The sequence below is a fragment of the Hoplias malabaricus genome, chromosome 4 (assembly GCF_029633855.1).
Source record: "Hoplias malabaricus isolate fHopMal1 chromosome 4, fHopMal1.hap1, whole genome shotgun sequence".
Taxonomy (NCBI): domain Eukaryota; kingdom Metazoa; phylum Chordata; class Actinopteri; order Characiformes; family Erythrinidae; genus Hoplias; species Hoplias malabaricus.
The window spans coordinates 25090478-25112249 of record NC_089803.1 but is presented as its reverse complement, the minus strand read 5'-3'; the positions used below and the strand labels follow the sequence as shown (position 1 = coordinate 25112249).

The 21772-nt window shown below is 40.0% G+C and overlaps 1 protein-coding gene across 1 annotated transcript; it reads right to left on the bottom strand.

Annotated features, from left to right (window-relative positions):
• Positions 1–418: 418 nt before the first annotated feature.
• On the bottom strand, positions 419–21763 carry hrasa (HRas proto-oncogene, GTPase a). The gene is made up of 7 exons (XM_066667531.1): positions 21749–21763; positions 17613–17810; positions 10480–10619; positions 8770–8948; positions 5087–5246; positions 3802–3927; positions 419–1521 (listed from the first exon to the last, which is right to left on the bottom strand). The coding sequence occupies exons 3-6, from the start codon at positions 10588–10590 to the stop codon at positions 3808–3810; spliced, it is 570 nt and encodes a 189-aa protein (XP_066523628.1). The 5' UTR covers positions 10591–10619; positions 17613–17810; positions 21749–21763; the 3' UTR covers positions 419–1521; positions 3802–3807.
• Positions 21764–21772: the final 9 nt, after the last annotated feature.

The following is a 21772-nucleotide window of genomic DNA, read 5'->3' as shown; positions in this document are numbered from 1 at the left end:
GTCAGACTGTCCAATCTTTAGGCTACTTCACCACGCCCCCTTCTCACTCAAGGGAACCAATCGGAGTAGGGGAGGGCGGGACTAGTTTGTGAACAGAACGCTTCTCGAAATTCTATGAAAGCTCTAGAAAAACAAAATCCCGGACATTTGTGAAATTCCACCCGTACATTTATTAAGTCTAAAAAAGAGGACATGTCCGGGTAAAAGAGGACGTCTGGTCACCCTATAAATGAATTTCTGCTTTAAAATAATAAAAGTGTAGATTGACAGTATCATGTAAACTCATTTTGGACCCCCCTCTACTAGACCCTTCTTACACAATGCAGAATGGCACTAACTGTAAACCTTTATATTTTCTTATGTTTATCAGTACACAACAAGGCACTAAAGATTAATTAGGGTATTTATTGCAATTGTTTCACCTTAAATCAATGCACACGAAACATGAAGAACTAAGACACTAACTCTCAAACTGCAGCACAAACATTCAACTCCAAACAGCTTCTGATTTTGAGTGTCACACATTTATGCCACAGTTATATCAGGTAGTACATAAAAATCATCAGGGCTGTTGAAAAGCAATGATTTTATTGGGAGCAGGAGACTTGTGTGTACTTAATTGCACATTGCATTTCTGGTTAAAGTACCTTAGTACTGTTTGGTATAGTATGTTGGGAAATGACAGCTTTCCATAATGTGGAAATCCTGCGCAAACTAATTTGGACCCGGCAACTGACTGTGAAGCAGATAAAAAATTCTGTGTGATGTAAACCAAACATGGGTCTTTATAGCGAATTTGATTGGAATCCAATAACGAGAACAACTGAAAAATCAGCCAGCATACTCAGTATGTCCAAAGTCAGTTTATCCTTTAAGATACATATACATAGACAACCACACATACAGTATCTAGTGCTGCAGCAGAGCACAGTCCCCATGGTTACCACGCCACCCTCACCATATTCGAAAAAGTTACATGTTAACACAATGGTGCGTTAAGCAAAACAAATATGGCTAACTGTCAAGAGAATAGCAAATTTTACGTGGGATGTCTTCTCTTTCTCTGCGCAGTTTGCAGAGATTTTGTTTTAGACTTGTTTGCTTTCCTTGGACAGCCACTGGGATGAGGTCATTAGGATCCAGTCATTAGAATCAGAGCTCTGTTCGTGGTATAGGTCATGAGAGGCCTGATGTCCATGTAAAAGCCAGTGTTGAGACTTATGAGTATAATAAATTAGATGAAATCCAAGGAGCTGCCCAGTATTAGCACACTGGAGTTAAATAGTGAAAAAACAAGTCATTAGTGGTGTATTACAAGCCTTGGACAGTCAGAGGAGTCAGTGTAGTCACAGCAAGGCACTCACTCACTCACTCCACTAAAATGTTCCTTTTGCAGTCAGTATAGAGTGTTTGTTTGCCTCTGGTCTGATCTCCCGCTGTGCTTTCCATCTTTATTTCTCCTTCTCTTATCCATTCTGCCTTGTGGAGCTGTAGGTCCACTTCTCAACTCTGAGAGGTCACCTGAAGAGGGAAAAGGATGGGAAGAAAAAGAACACACTTTATCTTTTAGAATTCATGTTGTCACTATCATGATGAAACATGACACAGTAACACTGTGCGTTGAAAAGAAGTCCAGCAAATCACAAAGCACAGATATATCATTAAGGGCCTATACTGAATCATTTTAAAAATATACCTCAGCTCAGCTATTTATTTATTAATTGTTCTAATTGTTTTTCTGTGGGATTATTTTGATTTTGTTTCAGCATGCAACAGTAAAACTGCAAACTGTAAAATGAGAGTAAATTAATCCATTGGCAATAAAGCCTGTGCATCATGGGAATAATTCATAAAGAAAAAATAATCGGAGAAAAAAAAAGTTGTTCCATGGACTCATCAATTTCCTTAAGCGATTTAATCTGTGAAATAGGAACTGTAAACTGTCATAGTTCATTCATTCCTTATCTGTAACCGCTTATCCACCACCACCCTGGAGGGGGCGCCAGTCCTTCACAGGGCAACACACACACACACACACACACACACACACACACACACACTTTTGAGTCGCCAATCCACCTATCAACGTGTGTTTTTGGACTGTGGGAAGAAACCGGAGCACCTGGAGGAAACCCACGCAGACACAGGGAGAACACACCAACTCCTAACAGACAGTCACGCGGAGCGGGAATCAAACCCACAACCTCCAGGTCCCTGGAGCCGTGTGACTGCGACACTACCTGCTGCACCACCGTGCCGCCCCACTGTCATAGCTGTGTTCCTTTATTTTAAGTTTTTATGTACATATTGTATTATGCACACATTTATACTTGTGAAAAAATATTTTATACAAACCTTCAAAGTTTTACACTGCAGTCAAATACCCAAGAGAAAATATTGAGAAAATATGTTGCCATTTAGCAACAACTTTCAGTAAAATGTAAAACAAAATAGTTACATTTGAGTTGCAATTAATGTGATCATTTAAGGTATCTACTGTTGGGAAATGAAACCCCACTCAGCTCACGTGTCTCTGAAAGCATAATAATCCCTGCTTGTATGAAGCATTTGGCCAATACATGAAACGTGTCTTTTGTACCATGAAAATGTCTTCAACTTTTGTAATATAATGTAATTGTTGTATATTCTATGCCAGAACTGTTTAAAAATCTGGTAACATTTTACAATAAGGGTACATTAATACAACACTTAAGACAGTAATAAACTTTACTAAATGTTTAATGTATGACCCCAATTAATCATTACACAATGATTATATAAAATCCTAAAATAATGCTAGTTCTTGTCCCTGTCATTTCCTGAGCATTCGATAACTGAGTTTAAGATATAAAATGACAAAAACTGTGCCAAGCTCAGCACTGTGCTGCTTGTGACACAGACGACCCCAGATATCACAGCTTCCTGTGATTTCTATCTTTCACTGCTTTTCGCACTTCCTTCATTTACAGTAAGAGAGGCAGTAAATAATATCTCCCATTTAGAAAATGAAACTGCAGGGTGCATTCAGAGCTACAGACATTTCCGTATTCAAGAAAAGGATTGCTTTACTGCAGCTGGTATTCCAACTATTTTAACAGTTTAACTGTAAGCTGTATCAAACATCTGCTAAAATATCGTCACTGTCTTAAGAAACGTCACTGCAAGTTCGAACTTAATGTCCTACTTTGTAGATAAAAACAATGTTTATCCACTTCTTTGTAGCTTTTAGCCTCTACCTGCATTTAATATACTGCCCCTCCTTTCCCAATACTAAAGCATTTGATCCAGTCATTCAAGAGCTTCCGAAGAAGTGAATTAGATCAGGCATGCTTGGTAGATTGTGGTTGATAAAAGTCTTCAAAAGAAGGGCAGATCAGGACCAGGAATCTGAATCTCTATGCTTTTTTTATTTATTGTCTCTGGTTCAGGAAAATGTGACTAAAGTATTGGCCATACCTTGCTATAAAACCAATAAGGATTAGACTGAAAAGCTAAGGATTATACATTTAGAAACAATACTAAGTGACAGTTTGTTGTAGATCATGATTAATAAGGCTACATGACACCTATATAAGCCTTTTATGACAACAGAGTTAAAACTGAATTAAACATTTATTAAGGCATATTCCAACAAATGGCTGCTTCTCTTTGGCATATGTCTTTAAAGCTTTTTGGAAGAGTTTGTGACTTGTCTCTACAGGATTATAGAGATGAAGTCTACAGAGAACAATGACTACATTAAACTATTACCTAATATTCTTATATGGGTTTGTGCATGTGTGTTTTAAATTGTGTCATCACCTAAAATCACGACACCACACATCGGCAGCTCATGCAGTCCTGTCCACTTTCATCTGGAGGATTGAGCTTCCTGAGTTTGTGCTGTCGGATCTCTCGTACTAGTGTGTAGAATGCATCCTCCACACCCTGTGAAGCACAGCCCACAAACATTAACGTCTGTAACAGATCAGAGCAGTCATCCACACATTAACTTACACAGGTCAGCATAACTATCAGCAGAGCCTCCGAATATAGCCTCGTACACTGTGGACATGACTGTAATAGAGCTACAGGTCCAAATGATCTGATATGAGTCTGTTAGAAGGAGTCTGTTCTATTTCATGGGTTTAAACTGCACTTTGCCTTTCCAGATATCAGGAAGTCACGGTGGAAAGAGAGTAACCGAATACTACCTGTTTACATTTTAAAATGAAGTTATCAGTTAATCAGGATGGGAGGACAACCTGACACACACATATTCACACTTGACATTACACTAATACTATGGAAAGATCCGCTTGTAAAGAGGTTATGACACAAAGATCTATAATTAATCATATTTAGATGGCATGGACAGAAGAGTTCAAGTGGCAATAGGGTACATGAAAGAAAATAAAGAACGTAAGTACTGATAGAGTTTATACATTTTAATATGATAAAGAGACCTTTGTGCAATTTTCTGCCACAGCAAAAAGAATAACTTAAATAAATGAAAGGATGCTCTTTGATTTACGAAGAGTGGTGTGAATGTTAAATATCAACAAGGATTTCATTTTGCATCTTCCTATATTTTTGGGGGAAATGCTGATGGACTTTTTTCCGATCTCCTAATTTCCTGAAACATGTTAGCAGATGTTCCTCATTTACGTTAATATATCATCAGTGAAAGGATGCAGATGACTGAATGTGACAAACTGAGCAGAATGAACTTGTTTCAAGGGCTCTTATTCAAACTAGAGAGGATGATGAAAACAGTGATGCCGCTCCACCACTGTGACCTTCAGACTATCAGTGAGTCATCATTACCTGCAGTTTGCATTGTACAGTGAACTCATTTGACATCATTTCATGGGTGTAACGGAGTGTGTGAATGTTTGGGCATAACAGTAACAGGAATATTGGTGTAATTTAGTGGGTAACACTGCTGGACTTAACACATTGGGTCAGGATTCAGTTCTCCTCCTGGGTAAACACATGATGTCATATTAATAAGAGTCTATGGGCAAGACTCCTAGTACTATGACCACACTTCTGTAACATGACCCAAACTTGAAAGCTGTGAATAGCATGAATTTTTGCTACTTACTTGTCTGGTCTTGGCTGATGTCTCAATGTAGGGAATGCCATAGCTGCGTGCGAGCTCCTGAGCTTGCCGTGTGTCCACTGTGCGAGCTGGAAGGTCACATTTATTACCCACAAGCACCATTGGCACATCGTCTGAATCCTTTACCCGTTTGATCTGCTCCCTATGAAAGGCGGTACAAAGGAATACCAAACTGATATTATGCTTACAACATGCTTCTATTCTGCTGGTAATATTTTGCAAATTGATGATAAATTCATGTGCAGGTGCACACAAGCTCAGCAACACAGGTCCTTCAAGACAAAAGCCACAGGGACAGGGATGAATACAGTCACCTTCCTGGGCTCTGTTCAGGACATTGCCAGTTGTCTCTGCGCTGGCTGCTATCTTTGTAAGGGGCATTTCAGTAAGACAATGCTACTGCTGTTTGTGTGTGCGGTTACGTGTGTGTTTAAGTGAGGGAAAAATGTGCACATAAACCTCTGCGCTCCTCAGACAATGATACGAGTTTAAGTTTTAGAAGAATTTTTATTGCCATTTCACTATACATTAACTTTATATATTACTTACTGTTCAATTTTTGCTGCATTTGATTTGTGTTCTCTGTTTACAGGTCTAAGAACTGTTATTCTTTCTGGAATATAAAATGCACAATACATCTTACCAAACCCTATAATAAAACGTAGCCTAAGGAGATGTCTTGCATTTACAGATACAAAAGTCACATTAATTGGAATGTGAATTTTAGCATCTTTTGACAGAGCTTGCATGTATCCATTCCATGCAAATCTATTCATTCCAGACCAACACAGGGCATCTCGCACACACACAAGGCCTGTCACATTATGGACTTATCATGCATATATGTATGACATCATACATACACACAACATCATCTCTAACTATTGCTAATCATAAGACTGCACTGTGTTACTGTGTTTGTTTAAACAACAATGAACATTTTTTAGACATTTTTTATATTTCAATTCCAATGTCTGATGACTATTCTTAATAAAATTTTGCAAAAAAGTCCAGTGATTTTTAAAGAGGTGTATTTGTTTTATTTGTCTATAATAGTGACATTGTATCAGTGGCAAAACATTGTCTTAAAATTGAGTAATACTCTTTATCGTGGTTATAATAATATTTAGGGTGGCGCAGCAGGTAGTGTCGCAGTCACACAGCTCCAGGGACCTGGAGATTGTGGGTTCAATTCCCGCTCCGGGAGACTGTCTGTGAGGAGTTTGGTGTGTTCTCCCCGTGTCCGTGTGGGTTTCCTCCGGGTGCTCCGGTTTCCTCACACAGTCCAAAAACAAACGTTGGTAGGTGGATTAGCGACTCAAAAGTGTCCGTAGGTGTGAGTGAATGTGTGTGAGTGTGTGTTGCCCTGTGAAGGACTGGAGCCCCCTCCAGGGTGTATTCCCACCTTGCACCCAATGATTCCAGGTAGGCTTTGGACCCACTGTGACCCTGAACTGGATAAGCGGTTACAGATAATGAAAGATATTTATTCTAATATTTATTGCAATTATTTCTGGGACAATATATCTACCACAAAAATGGCTATCATGACAGCACATGCACACACACAACCTCTAGGAAACTTTTGAATAGCCAATTCGCCTACCCACATGTGTTTTAGGACTGTGGGAGAAAACCGAAGCACCTGGAGCAGACCCACACAGACACGGGGAGAACTCCTCACAGGCAGGAAGCCGTGACAGGGTTTGAACACACAACCCCAGGACACTGGAGCTGTGTGACGACACTACCTGTTGAGCCACTGTGCCACCCCTCATAAAATTGCAACTTTTTTAAAATTATTATTATTAATAGCTGTATCTGGTTCAAAGTTTAAGTCTAAAGCACAAATGACTGAAGCAAAAATTGCTTTCATTTATCACAGAAGAAAAACTAGGAGGAAAAAAATGGCAGACGTCTTAAGGAGGGTGGAACACACTAAATAAATCAATGTTAAGATGTATTTGTCATGATTAAACTACATTTAAGATTTGCTTTTAAAGTCAAGCTGATGCTTTGGCTATTATATAGCATCATTTATTATACTCCACCAAAACAAAACAAAGCCTATCTAAACTGCACTACCCATAAATAACAAACAGCTTGTAATTCATTTATCTCCCTTTTCCAGTTCTCATTTTATGTTCTTGAGTGCTTGCTATCTCCTTTCCATCCTCCCGCCTGCTCCCTAATTAAGTTTAGATTGATTTCATTGGCAGCTTACTGTAATCTTCAACCCTGAGTCTATATTCCCTTTAGCCACGATGCATGCAACAGAGACTCATCAGAACTGTATACTGTGCCTATTGAATGTTTGCCTAATCACAAAAGTATTAGTTTGTTGGAATCAAAATACAGAGTGGATCATGTTTGGACTGCATTATTATTTTTTTAAAGCTAGTCAACTTTTTTTTTTTTAATGGGTTCTTACCAATCATTAGTCATTAGTAATTGCCACCCGACAAATAAACCTTTAAGCAACTGCACTGGGTAGCTCAGTGCACTGCAAGAGAATGCCAACTGCTCAGATTGTTCAAGTTGGTCATGCTCGTTAGCACTCTGTTTATGTGATGGAGGAGAAGGAGCCATCTCTCCCACCCAGAGAGCAAGGACAGTTCTCTCTTGGGCTCCTGGCCTCAGATGGCTGAGGCAGCAACAGGGATCAAACCAACAATCTCCTACATATAGGCCCAGTGCTGAGACTGTTTCAGCACTGTGTCACACTGCTACAAGGCAAATGTAGCTAGAAAATCATGAAATATACACAGTAAATTACATTCTGCCTGCTGTTATTAATTCATTTCTGTATAAATCATTTAATCTTTATAAAACTACAACATACTATTTATATAAACAACAATTATGTTTAAAATACATTACTAAAAAAAGTACATAGTACATAATGCACATGAAAGTACACAGCTTAAAAAAAAATAGCTGCAATGTAGTGTTGTAAATTTGTCTGTTTTTATATGCATTCATAAATAAGATGTATGGCTTTAGTAAAAGTAAACAATAAAAAATGTCATTATATGGCAAGTGTAGTTCACTTTTAACAGGTTCTGTTAGCACACTGACCAAACACAACACTGTGTGACTGATGGGGGATGTCACGCCTACATCTCAGGACTCAAATTTCCAGAATGCACCTGTCAGTCACATGACTACCCGCCGGTCTCCCTCACCAGAATTTTAATTACACACACCTGTTTGTCTCCCTATATATACCCCATTCAGAGAACTGTTCCCTGCCGAGTATTGCTTTGGTTCACCCATGCATACAACGCGTTATCTTGTATTCTGTCTGACGGTTTCTTGTTGCCTACCTCCTGCCTGTGTTCCCGGTTTACGTCTCCTGCCTTGTCCCTTTTGGTACTGCTTGTATTCTTTGGTTTTTGAACTCTGCCTGTTTTTGACTACGGTTTTTGTCCATCCTCTGAGGTACTGTTTGCTCCTGTTTTTGAACTTTGCCTGCCTTGTGATTACTCTTTTGGATAACGACATTAAAAGGACTATTTACTGTGTTCCGCGACTGTCAGCTTTCTGTTATGTCCTGACAGGGGAATTTAGAATGTTCTTCACCGTATCTCTCCAAACCCAGTGCTTTTATTTAAAAAAACAAAACAAAAAAACCTAAATGTATAATTCAAGGTGCAGAAACAGACCTGTACTGATGGATGTCCTCGAAAGACTTTGTGTTATTGATGGCAAAGACACAGAGGAAGCCCTCTCCTGTCCTCATGTACTGGTCTCTCATGGCACTGTACTCCTCCTGACCTGCTGTGTCCAAAATGTCCAGCAGACATGTCTCACCATCTATTACCACCTGCTTCCTGTAGGAGTCCTGAAATTAAAATGTAGATACGTCTTAAAGCCACTGCAGTCAATGTCATGACAGCCTATCTCTGAGTCTCAGTACTCCACATCATGATGTTTATGCTCACAGACTGAAGAGACTTTGCACGCCAAAGCTAAGGTACACACTGAGAACAGTCAAATCCAGGCTAACAAAATACATTGGTTCATAGGCTACTACCTTGATACTGTATACTGTCCTGTCTCGTTATCGTCATGTAAAGTATTTCTTGTAGGCATTTGCTGTCATGTGTGGCTATTGTTTGGTGCATTTATTTTTATTCTGCACTACATCAGAACATGATGTTGAAAATGACATTTTCTCCCAAAGTATGCAAATGATATTGAGGAATGAAAATAAAAATAACTTGTCCTAAAGATCAACAGCTATAACATTTTGGATTAATTTACAATTAGTGTCATTTTGGCTGATCTCTTCAAGAGTAAAGGGGAAATTAACAAATGATGTGGCAATGGCTGCAATGGTGTCTCAATTGACAGCAGGGCCTAGTTCACTCTAACATGCAGACCAGTGGTCTTGAATGTTAGTGCAGTGAGACCAGCTATGAAAAGGACATTGTTTGTGCAGAGGCAGGCGTGGTGGGAAAGGAGAAAAGAGAGGGCAGGAGGACACGGACATGCGGACATGTGAGTACGCACACACACACACACACACACACAAACCCCTCCCTGTGTCTCTGAGAGCAATCACTAGCCTCAGCTATATAGACACCCTGGGTTTCATGTGACAGCATGAGTGTGCAGACAGTGGAGTGAGAGAGAAGGGGGAATGATGGGGGTAAAATGAAGAAGGGAAGCAGAGAAGGTGAAAGAAATACAAAGTGAAACAACGGCAGAATTGGGTGATGACAAGATGGGTAAGGGAGTAGGGGATTTTGAAAGAGAATGCTGAGGAGAGGATAAAAGAGAGATAAAAAAACAGGTTCACTGATCTGACAATAACATGGTTCCTTTTCTGTTTAGTTTGTGTGTGTGTATGTGTGTGTGTGTGTATATATATATATATATATATATATATATATATATATATATTTTTTATATATATATATATATATATATATATATATATATATTGTATATATATGTAAAATATACACTTTTGCAGGACAATATTTCTATTATTGGTTATTTTCTGGGTCTTCTTAAATGAGTAGAAATCTAGTCTATATATTTCAGAATTTCTGGCTAGCTTGAAAAACAGACCACACTTGGGAACATGCTAGCAAAATTAAAGTGACACAATCACTAGAGCGAGTAATGTGTCATTTTTATAGAATGAATCTGACAGATAGCTCACTCCTTTCCTTCATTTAATTATTGTCATGTGAATATTGTCGATTATTTAATTTTAGTTAGTTTAATAATAGTATCTGGCAATACTGTAATGTGTTCTAATAAAGCTTCAGGGACTAATTTAAGAGAGACTGGCTTCAAATGACAAGCACTAATGTACAATATTATCTGTATGCTATACACTCACACACCCACACACACTTTACCTCTATGGTAGGGTCATATTCATCCACAAAGTGGTTCTGGATGAGTTGGATGGTGAGAGCGCTCTTGCCCACGCCTCCAGCGCCCACCACCACCAGCTTATACTCAGTCATCCTCTCTGCTCCTCTTCAGCTGCTCAGCCCTGTGGGAATCCACAGTGAAATACACAGGTTTAAACCAAGAGATGTACAGATGAAGAGCAGGAAAACGTGTTCAAGCAAATGTTACTATAAGCAAATAAATGTGCTGCTCACAATTATGCAAATATATTTAGAAAGGGCATCTGGTATGCCATTTTATCTGTGCCATACAATTCAAACCCTTTTATGATGGTATCTTCAGCTGTCCACAAGGGTCAAAATCCCAGCCTGGTGTATACCAACCAGATACAATTTTCATTTCCTCTCCTGAGCTTTTGCTGCTATGTTAAGGAGTAGGCCATTAAAGCAGTCAGTAAGAAGCATAAATCAGGACCATTTTATTATAAGATTCATTGAAAGGCAGGAAAGCGAGACTTCAACTCAGTGTCTCCGTGGGCCAGAATTCTATTAATACCACTGTGCATAGTTATTCCAGTTCTTCAGAGACAAATTTAACATACAATTAAATGTAATGTAGCACTGGTTATGCAAAATATAAAAAAAAGGCTAACCAGTGCCCAATAGCAGTCGCCCATCGGCTTTAGTCTGTTAAATATCTGAACACTCACTGATCAAGATGACACTACAGTAATGTGACAAATCATGTAACCATTGGTACAAGGAAAATACCTTACAGCGTGCACGAGGTTAACTCCAACGTCTAGGAAAGCTCCAAAGAAAACCAAGCAATTTAATATACTGCAAATACAAGACTGCAAAGTGCACGATACTCTATACACGGATGACTTAAATAAATGGTCCTACTGTCATCATCTCCAGAATATGTATTCCTAATCATTAATTTTGACTTGGAACAAAGTAAAGTAAGCTCACGTTTAATTGAGTGTACTGGTACTATAAGGACTGCTTTCAAAATGAGTACATATATAACATTGTTTTTCAAGAACACAGATACCAGGCTAGGCTCTGGTGATGGTGAAATTCCAGACACATTATTAGTGTTTTCAGAAACCATGAGCAAGACTGAAACAAAAACCTGGCCCTCACTTAAACGAGTGCAGCGCAAAGCAACAACATCCTGTGCAGTAAAACCAGCAGACCCTGAATCTGGTCTATCTTGGTTTCAGTGTGTCTTGTCATATAATAAGTGTATTTGGCATTGTTAGTCCTGTGAGTGGTATCTGAGCTGTGTCTGAGATGACAACAACTTATCCATACAGGAAAGCTTCCTGACAGAAAGGAGAACAACTGTAACAGGCATTCACAGCTAAAATACCTTGGTTATGAAACTTCAGGGAATAATGCACAGAGATGAGGGAATCGGGGATTAAGAAAAACTGCAACAGCATCATGCCTCTCAGTCAGTACTAGACACAGTTCTAGCTGTACATAACAGTACATCAGGATGATGTATAAAACATAATATTAAATCATATATTATAAACAATAAACGAACACTTCATTAAAACTGTTAACAGTTACATATTACTTCAGTTGTTTGGGAAGATTACTATTAAATTAGGCCTAGACAAATCTCTGTTTATTCTTTTTGTTAATACAGGCTCAAAGGCCAGATAATCGACAGTCATAAAGGACATTTGAATACCGTCAAATAGATCATCACATTAAGAATTCATAACTGAAAAGTGGTAACAATAATGGCATTATGCCACATAGTAAGGGATGGTGTAATGACTAAAGATTTCCCTACTCTGTTAACAATAGCCTAGAGCTAAATGGGAGAAGCTTCATGTGATGAAAAACATTTTCAAGCACCACACCCTGACATAGCTGATGATCCAGTAGAAAAGTATTGCATATCTGTAACCCCACCTACGACATAAGGTACAGACGGGACTCGCTGAACTTCCAACATGCCATATTTAAACACTTTCTACATTTAAGAGTTCATATTATGTAGAAATATAAAGGCCAGCTCATAATGTTCTGCTCTCTTTATTACTGAATATGGCAGCCCCTCCCCAGGCCTGAATATAAGAGTGAATGGTCAACATTACACACATCCTGGACAGGTGGGACTTTCTACAGGAACAAGGAAGAATCACATCAACAGATTAGACACTTGGTTAAACGAGTATTGGAGCAAAACTGGTAAGACCTTAAGTTTATTAGAGAAGAAAACCTGAGGATCCAAACCTGAAAAAAGGAATGTTCATAGCATCAGGAACAAATAATCTTAAGCACATTTTGTCCCTTAAGAAACAAACAAAGCAAATGTTTAAGGTAAAGGCTTTAATGGTCCTCAAGATCCAGTTGTGTATATTAAATGATTTTATTACATTCGCATTTCCATTGAAAAGTATCAGGTTTGCACAATTCATAATTTCTTCTCTTTTTTTAAATAAAACAATAGCATAAAAAGACTAAGGGGTAAATGCAATCCATATACGTTACATAAAAAAATAATTGCAATGGGAAATGGCAAAATTATGTTATCTAAATAAAGATTCTAAGAATGTACCCTTGAGGGTACCACCCAGTGATGAGCAATGAACCATGAAAGGCAGACTTTAAAGCCTTCTCTTTCTAAAGATGTGTCCCAAATTTAGATCTATTCAAGACTCTTTTGCTTTTTTTCTATTACAATGACGTTTATACCTGGCTAATAATAATAATAATTAATTCTAATGGTTATTTGAAATTGGTATTTTGTGTTCACATCTAGTGAACCCCAACTAGGTGACATTCATTTTTAGATATATTTAATACTAATAGAAATGTTATAAAGAATTAAATCCTACTTTAAAATTACACACAAAACCTAAAAAAATATATAGCCTCAAAGCTACTTAACAAGACCTGCTTTATTAAAAATAGCTGGGTCTCCCCTGCAAAACATTTGGCAGATGTCTGCTATCCTTTCAATGTGTACCTTATATAAATTTGGGCTTTGAGTATCAGTAAACCCTGTGCATCCAAACCAAAGCAGGTCACAGACCCGGCAGTAAGGATTAATAATACAAGTAAACAGATGGAAGCCCTCAGTCGCCAGCGCTTGTTCTTGTTGGGGCGTTTTGTCTGCTGATTGTGGCACTGAGAGAGGGCTTGTGAGCCCATCCAATGTTCCCCAGTGTCTGTCTCTCTCTTATAATTAGTTACTGAGCAGTCTGCCTTCAGAAAGATAATGAGCCCTCTAAGTACCAGTGATCTGTGGGACTGGCTGCCTTGTGCTGGAGAAATCAAAACATCAGATGCTTAAGTTGAGCCATTTTCAATACCAGTAATCGTCACAGCAATTCTGCAATGCCTTTAACACATAATTTACATGGAATGCAATTGACAAAACACTTCATCTGAACTGAAAGCCATCTGGGTCAATGTTTTTTTTTTCCATTAAAATGTGACCATCCAGCAAAGTGACTTCAAATGGAACATTACGTCATATTTTAACCGAGTCATTTTCGGATGTATTTGAACTACCGTAGATTACCATGGCTTGTAAAATTCCTGTATTTCAAAAAAACAAGACTGACTCAGAACAAAAAAAAAAGCTAAATCACCTCCTTATAGACATATGGTAAGTATGTTATGACAATGTTTCTGTTCTTTTACTAGGAACAAGGAAATTCTACTTTCCACTGAACTCACTGAGGTCAATAGTAAAAGGAAAAAGCCAGTAAATGCTGGAATGCCCTCTTAACATATCCCTAACTCACCTTGTCGTGAATTAGGTCCCACAAACAGAAAATCTGCTTGTACTCTTGGACTTTTTTTTCCTCATTGCTGTACATAAATGAAATGATGATTACAATTCACAACCTCTGAAACAGGTGCCAAAACTAGAGAACTACAAATGGTAAATGTGAGAACAGCTAACACCCCACCCAAGTCCATCAGTTCTGCTGCTGCACCATGCCGGTGCCAGTGGCTGCATATAGCCTGTTACAGTGATCTGTGTAAATGAACAGCTCATTTTGAAACTCTATAGCCCCCCTGGACCCTGAGGGTAATCTTACATGACGGCATACCGAGACTGTAAGGGGGAGAGTCCGCAGACAAACCCATCGGCTGCACTTTACATCCAATCATAAGGGCAGAGAAGCCATTGTGAATGTGAAAGTCAAAAGACTGGTTGTCTATGAGTGGGACTGAACAAAAGGCAATATTTTCAACTTATATAAAAGGAGTTGGTCTGAGTTTTAGCTAAATCTTACATAGAACACTAATTTCAGAATTTTCCTTCCAAATCAGTTGAGTGCTGTTAAATGTGGCAAAAATGAGAAGAGAGAAGAAAGAGAACTGACCAAAAATAACTAAAAATCAAAGCTTCCGTTCTTTGCTACACATTGTATGGCACTCACGTTAAAGTGACCTATAGCCTATTCTCATTTAAAGGAACGCAATGAAAGTGATCCTTCTGAATTGGGCTGTTTAGACAGACTAAGAACAGTGCTTTGTTGTATTTTCATCCAAGTATGACACATGCATTTTACTTCCACCACAAAACTGTTAACGTGTGAAAAGGGGTATAGATCCCATTTAAAAGAGACACACTGAAAATAATTGCAGCTTTATAGACTGAGAGGTTCTGGGTATCTCTGACTCTCTTTCCCAGACCCCTACAACACATTCTGTTGGTTAAAGGATCTATTTGAGCTAAGCTGTTAGCCTCCTACCACGATAATTGATTTTCAAAGATGACAAGATGGTAAAAGTAATCTCGAGAGAAATGATGGAATCAAACACGGTGGAGCCATCAGAGAGGAGAGGCTAGACATCATCCCTCAAAATAACAATGACCTCTGAAGTCCGGTACTAAAAGACTATAGGTTGTATCACAGGCAATACAGAAGAGGCCTGTAGTTTGATGTCACAGACATATTAATAAGAAAATCTAATGAACAGTACATTACAGAACATTACAGAATCCAAAAGGATTGTGGGCTTAGAGACTGTCGTCATAAAAATAAACCCATGCAATTACATAATGCCTTCATATCTGCTACCCTCCAAAAAAACAATACACAGCAAGCAAGACAAGCAAATGGCTTGCATTAGACAAGTTAGACCTCGTTCTAGGCTCTAAATTGAATATTTATGATATTTCGTATCATTCTAATAACAGGTGCTATAATTTATTATAAGCATTCATATTTCTTATATGGGTAAACCCATACCCAACAATGCATATCATTAGCTCATTTTAATATATTTTTTATTATTGAGATGCACTCAAATGGGAATTGTGGCCCACTGCCTAATGATATTCATAAAAATGCCATTAAATAAACATTTACATCTTAGGACTAGATTAAGCTGCATCAGCATCACAAAAAAACAAACAAAAAAAAAACACTGTTTCCTCAATAAAATGTACATATTTTAGCACAGCAACCCAGTGTAATCTAAACAATTTGTTTTTGAAACTATAAAAAACACCAAATACAGATTAAAAAAAATATATATCAGTCAAATTTAAACATATGTTTAACATACTTTAAACGTTTATTGTCATTCCTATAACTATATACTCATGCAGCCACAGCCTCGGGCAGGTTTACAAATATTTTATCTCCCATAGCTCACTAAAGGTAGTCATCATCAAAACTAAATACAAGTCTCTCATCAAGGTTAGCAAATAAACATGGCTATTTTGAGCATGTAGAATGTAGTTCTAAAAAGATGGACAATATAAAAACTGACAGTAAGCTAGAAACAAGCACATTCAGATAGACAGGTGTGTTTGTAGACACTGCAGAAATTAAAAATGAACTGATAATTAGAATAAGAGTTGAGGCTGGAGGGGAAACCTGCATGAAAATCAAAATATGAATTTCAATTAACAATGAAATGAAATCATTGTGCAGTTTTCAAATCATAACAGCTCTAATATTAACAGGATACTACTGACATTATCGCATATTTGGAAAAAATAACCTATTAACAAAGTAAAATGCCTGTACGTGTGTTTTTTTATTCAGAAACCCATATTTTGTGACATTACAACCACAGCTAACTGATGGTTTAACACAATATTGCTGCCTTCAAGTCCAGTCAGAAATGTTGCTATTGCAATATGGGGGCCACACAAACACCACCACAAAGTTGCAGTTGGGATTTTTTGATAAGCTATTCTTTTCTGATTTGTGGGCATGTCAATAACTAAAGAGCCTGGTGCCAATACACAGAGAACAGGAAAGCTGCAGTGGGTGGGGGTTAATGGGTGGGTCAGCTGTCAATCATTTTCAATGTCAGCCAATCACATAACAGACTTGAGCATCCTATGTCTCCCGACCAAAATCCACTTGAGTACATATCAAGTCATAATTACGCCCTCTGAACTTTTAAGTGGGAACTTATTATGACGTCTTGAAGGCAGTGATCAAAACAACATTCTGACAATAGGCTACTGATTGTTCTTGGTCGAAAACAAGCCTGAAACTTCATGTTTAGTCTTAAGAACAATATCAGTTTAAACTGCCCTAGGAGGAACCCAGCTCCAGTGGGTAGAGTGGTTGTAGTGGCATGTAGCTTCCGCACCACCCTACACCGCGGTGGGGCGTCTCCTCTGTGTGCATGAAGCCCACTCCCAGCTGTCACATGGAGCCTGCCCAAACTTCACCAATTCTCTCAGCCTTCATTAAAACGGTTGCAATTCAGCACTGAGCCTGACAGATCAGTTAATATGAGAGGTCAAAGACCCTTCTCCCGTCAATTGAGGAGTCAAAACCGGGCTGGAAACGAAGATATAAAGCAAGCAGTGACTCGGAAGTTGTCGAGAAACAATGTTTTTTACTACAGCGGTATCGTAAGTGATAGCAGCCCTCTGCGTATATGTATAGTGTCACTGCCTGTTGCTTTGCCTTTAGAGTCGGTGTAAACAACAAAATATGTACCCTTTCATCTTAAAAGACAGCAGTAAACGGATTAATGCTGTAAAATACTGAAGTCTTTCATTAACCGCGAAGAGCTCGTGGCCACTAATGACTCAATTCAAAATCCGTTAGCCTCGACCCTCACCGATATTTCTCACTGATATGAAGTGCCTATATTAATAAATGTGTCCTACTTACAACAAGCAGCGCTCCGATGTGTCACCAGTGAAGAGATCTCGATCCAGGCTATCGTCAACCTAAATTTGTCGATGTTTTTTCACTATGGGAAGGTGCCATATGTGCTAAAAACACAGCTGTATACTCGGGCTGACGGAGCTCAGAACGGCACACACGGAGCCTTCCCAGTTTTAGCAGAAACTCCGCGGTTAACAGCGGCTATTGAGAGAGAGAGAGAGAGAGAGAGAGTCACAAACAATGTGCTTCACCGCCCAAGAGGAGAGCAAGGAGTGTAGCAGGAGGCCACGCCCAGCCACACGAGCGCGCACGCACACAGCCTCACATGCAGAGTAGCACAGCCAACACAACAGCATGGGTCTCAACCACAGCAGTACAGCAAAAGCACAATCAACCCTGCAGCAGTACCACCTCAAACACCACATACACAACCCTCACAGCAGCATGACCTAATACACAGCAGCACAGATACAATACACAGCTCTCACAGCAGCATGACCTCACACACAGCAGCACAGATAAAATACACAGCCCTCACAGCAGCATGACCTCATACACAGCAGCACAGATAAAATACACAGCCCTCACAGCATCATGACCTCATACACAGCAGCACAGATAAAATACACAGCCCTCACAGCAGCATGACCTCATACACAGCAGCACAGATAAAATACACAGCTCTCACAGCAGCATGACCTCATACACAGCAGCACAGATAAAATACACAGCCCTCACAGCAGCATGACCTCATACACAGCAGCACAGATAAAATACACAGCTCTCACAGCAGCATGACCTCATACACAGCAGCACAGATAAAATACACAGCCCTCACAGCAGCATGACCTCATACACAGCAGCACAGATAAAATACACAGCTCTCACAGCAGCATGACCTCATACACAGCAGCACAGATAAAATGCACAGCTCTCACAGCAGCATGACCTCATACACAGCAGCACAGATAAAATACACAGCTCTCACAGCAGCATGACCTCATACACAGCAGCACAGATAAAATACACAGCTCTCACAGCAGCATGACCTCATACACAGCAGCACAGATAAAATACACAGCTCACACAGCAGCATGACGTCATACACAGCAGCACAGATAAAATACACAGCTCTCACAGCAGCATGACCTCATACACAGCAGCACAGATAAAATGCACAGCTCTCACAGCAGCATGACCTCATACACAGCAGCACAGATAAAATACACAGCTCTCACAGCAGCATGACCTCATACACAGCAGCACAGATAAAATACACAGCTCTCACAGCAGCATGACCTCATACACAGCAGCACAGATAAAATACACAGCTCACACAGCAGCATGACGTCATACACAGCAGCACAGATAAAATACACAGCTCTCACAGCAGCATGACCTCATACACAGCAGCACAGATAAAATACACAGCCCTCACAGCAGCATGACCTCATACACAGCAGCACAGATAAAATACACAGCTCTCACAGCAGCATGACCTCATACACAGCAGCACAGATAAAATACACAGCCCTCACAGCATCATGACCTCATACACAGCAGCACAGATAAAATACACAGCCCTCACAGCAGCATGACCTCATACACAGCAGCACAGATAAAATACACAGCTCTCACAGCATCATGACCTCATACACAGCAGCACAGATAAAATACACAGCCCTCACAGCATCATGACCTCATACACAGCAGCACAGATAAAATACACAGCCCTCACAGCAGCATGACCTCATACACAGCAGCACAGATAAAATACACAGCTCTCACAGCAGCATGACCTCATACACAGCAGCACAGATAAAATACACAGCCCTCACAGCAGCATGACCTCATACACAGCAGCACAGATAAAATACACAGCTCTCACAGCAGCATGACCTCATACACAGCAGCACAGATAAAATACACAGCCCTCACAGCAGCATGACCTCATACACAGCAGCACAGATAAAATACACAGCTCTCACAGCAGCATGACCTCATACACAGCAGCACAGATAAAATGCACAGCTCTCACAGCAGCATGACCTCATACACAGCAGCACAGATAAAATACACAGCTCTCACAGCAGCATGACCTCATACACAGCAGCACAGATAAAATACACAGCTCTCACAGCAGCATGACCTCATACACAGCAGCACAGATAAAATACACAGCCCTCACAGCAGCATGACGTCATACACAGCAGCACAGATAAAATACACAGCTCTCACAGCAGCATGACCTCATACACAGCAGCACAGATAAAATACACAGCCCTCACAGCAGCATGACCTCATACACAGCAGCACAGATAAAATACACAGCTCTCACAGCAGCATGACCTCATACACAGCAGCACAGATAAAATACACAGCTCTCACAGCAGCATGGCCTCATACACAGCAGCACAGATAAAATACACAGCTCTCACAGCAGCATGGCCTCATACACAGCAGCACAGATAAAATACACAGCCCTCACAGCAGCATGACCTCATACACAGCAGCACAGATAAAATACACAGCTCTCACAGCAGCATGACCTCATACACAGCAGCACAGATAAAATACACAGCTCTCACAGCAGCATGACCTCATACACAGCAGCACAGATACAATACACAGCTCTCACAGCAGAATGACCTCATACACAGCAGCACAGATAAAATACACAGCCCTCACAGCAGCATGACCTCATACACAGCAGCACAGATAAAATAAACAGCTCTCACAGCAGCATGACCTCATACACAGCAGCACAGATAAAATGCACAGCTCTCACAGCAGCATGACCTCATACACAGCAGCACAGATAAAATAAACAGCTCTCACAGCAGCATGACCTCATACACAGCAGCACAGATAAAATACACAGCCCTCACAGCAGCATGACCTCATACACAGCAGCACAGATAAAATACACAGCTCTCACAGCAGCGTGACCTCATACACAGCAGCACAGATAAAATACACAGCTCTCACAGCAGCATGGCCTCATACACAGCAGCACAGATAAAATACACAGCTCTCACAGCAGCATGACCTCATACACAGCAGCACAGATAAAATACACAGCTCTCACAGCAGCATGACCTCATACACAGCAGCACAGATAAAATACACAGCTCACACAGCAGCATGAACTCATACACAGCAGCACAGATAAAATACACAGCCCTCACAGCAGCATGACCTCATACACAGCAGCACAGATAAAATACACAGCCCTCACAGCAGCATGACCTCATACACAGCAGCACAGATAAAATACACAGCCCTCACAGCAGCGTGACCTCATACACAGCAGCACAGATAAAATACACAGCTCTCACAGCAGCATGAACTCATACACAGCAGCACAGATAAAATACACAGCCCTCACAGCAGCACAGATAAAATACACAGCCCTCACAGCAGCACAGATAAAATACACAGCTCTCACAGCAGCATGACCTCACTTACAGCAGCACAGATGAAATTCACAACCCCCATACAGCAGCATGACCTCATACATAGTAGCAGAAATCAAATACACAAATCCTCACAGCAGCACTACCTCACACACACAGTAACATATATAATACAGCCTTGCACAACTGTCTCACAGCAATGCAACAGTCAGCCCTGCACAGTAGCACTTCCTCTCAGACACACAGCAGCCCAGATAAAGCCATGTAAAGTAGCCATAGCGCACACACGCAGCTGCACTGCCTCACAGACAGCAACACAGCTCAAGCACACAGCAACCTCAAACACAGCAGTATAGCCCAGGTAAAACACAACTGTGCACAGTACCATTAACGTTATCTCTGACACACAGCAGCCCATCCTTAACACTCAACCTCCCCCAGCAGTACCCATACTGCTACATTATTTTAGTATAGGTATCAATTTCCTTTTCTAAGGCAAATAAATCATTTAAATCTCTGAACTTTTTTTTTTTTTTTTTCCAAAAGTGAGGCCTGGAATGTGCCACTGAGTTTGTCTTTTGTTTTAACTTATCTGACGAACTCAGTCAGTATTCCTTTTATTGCCATAATCTGTTAAAACCACATTGGTGATACAAATACAAATGTTCATGTTATAATCAAAAGGGGTCCGTAAAATGGACTACAACTCCCTGTAGCCCTTACCGCGGCTCAGCGCCGTATCCAGGA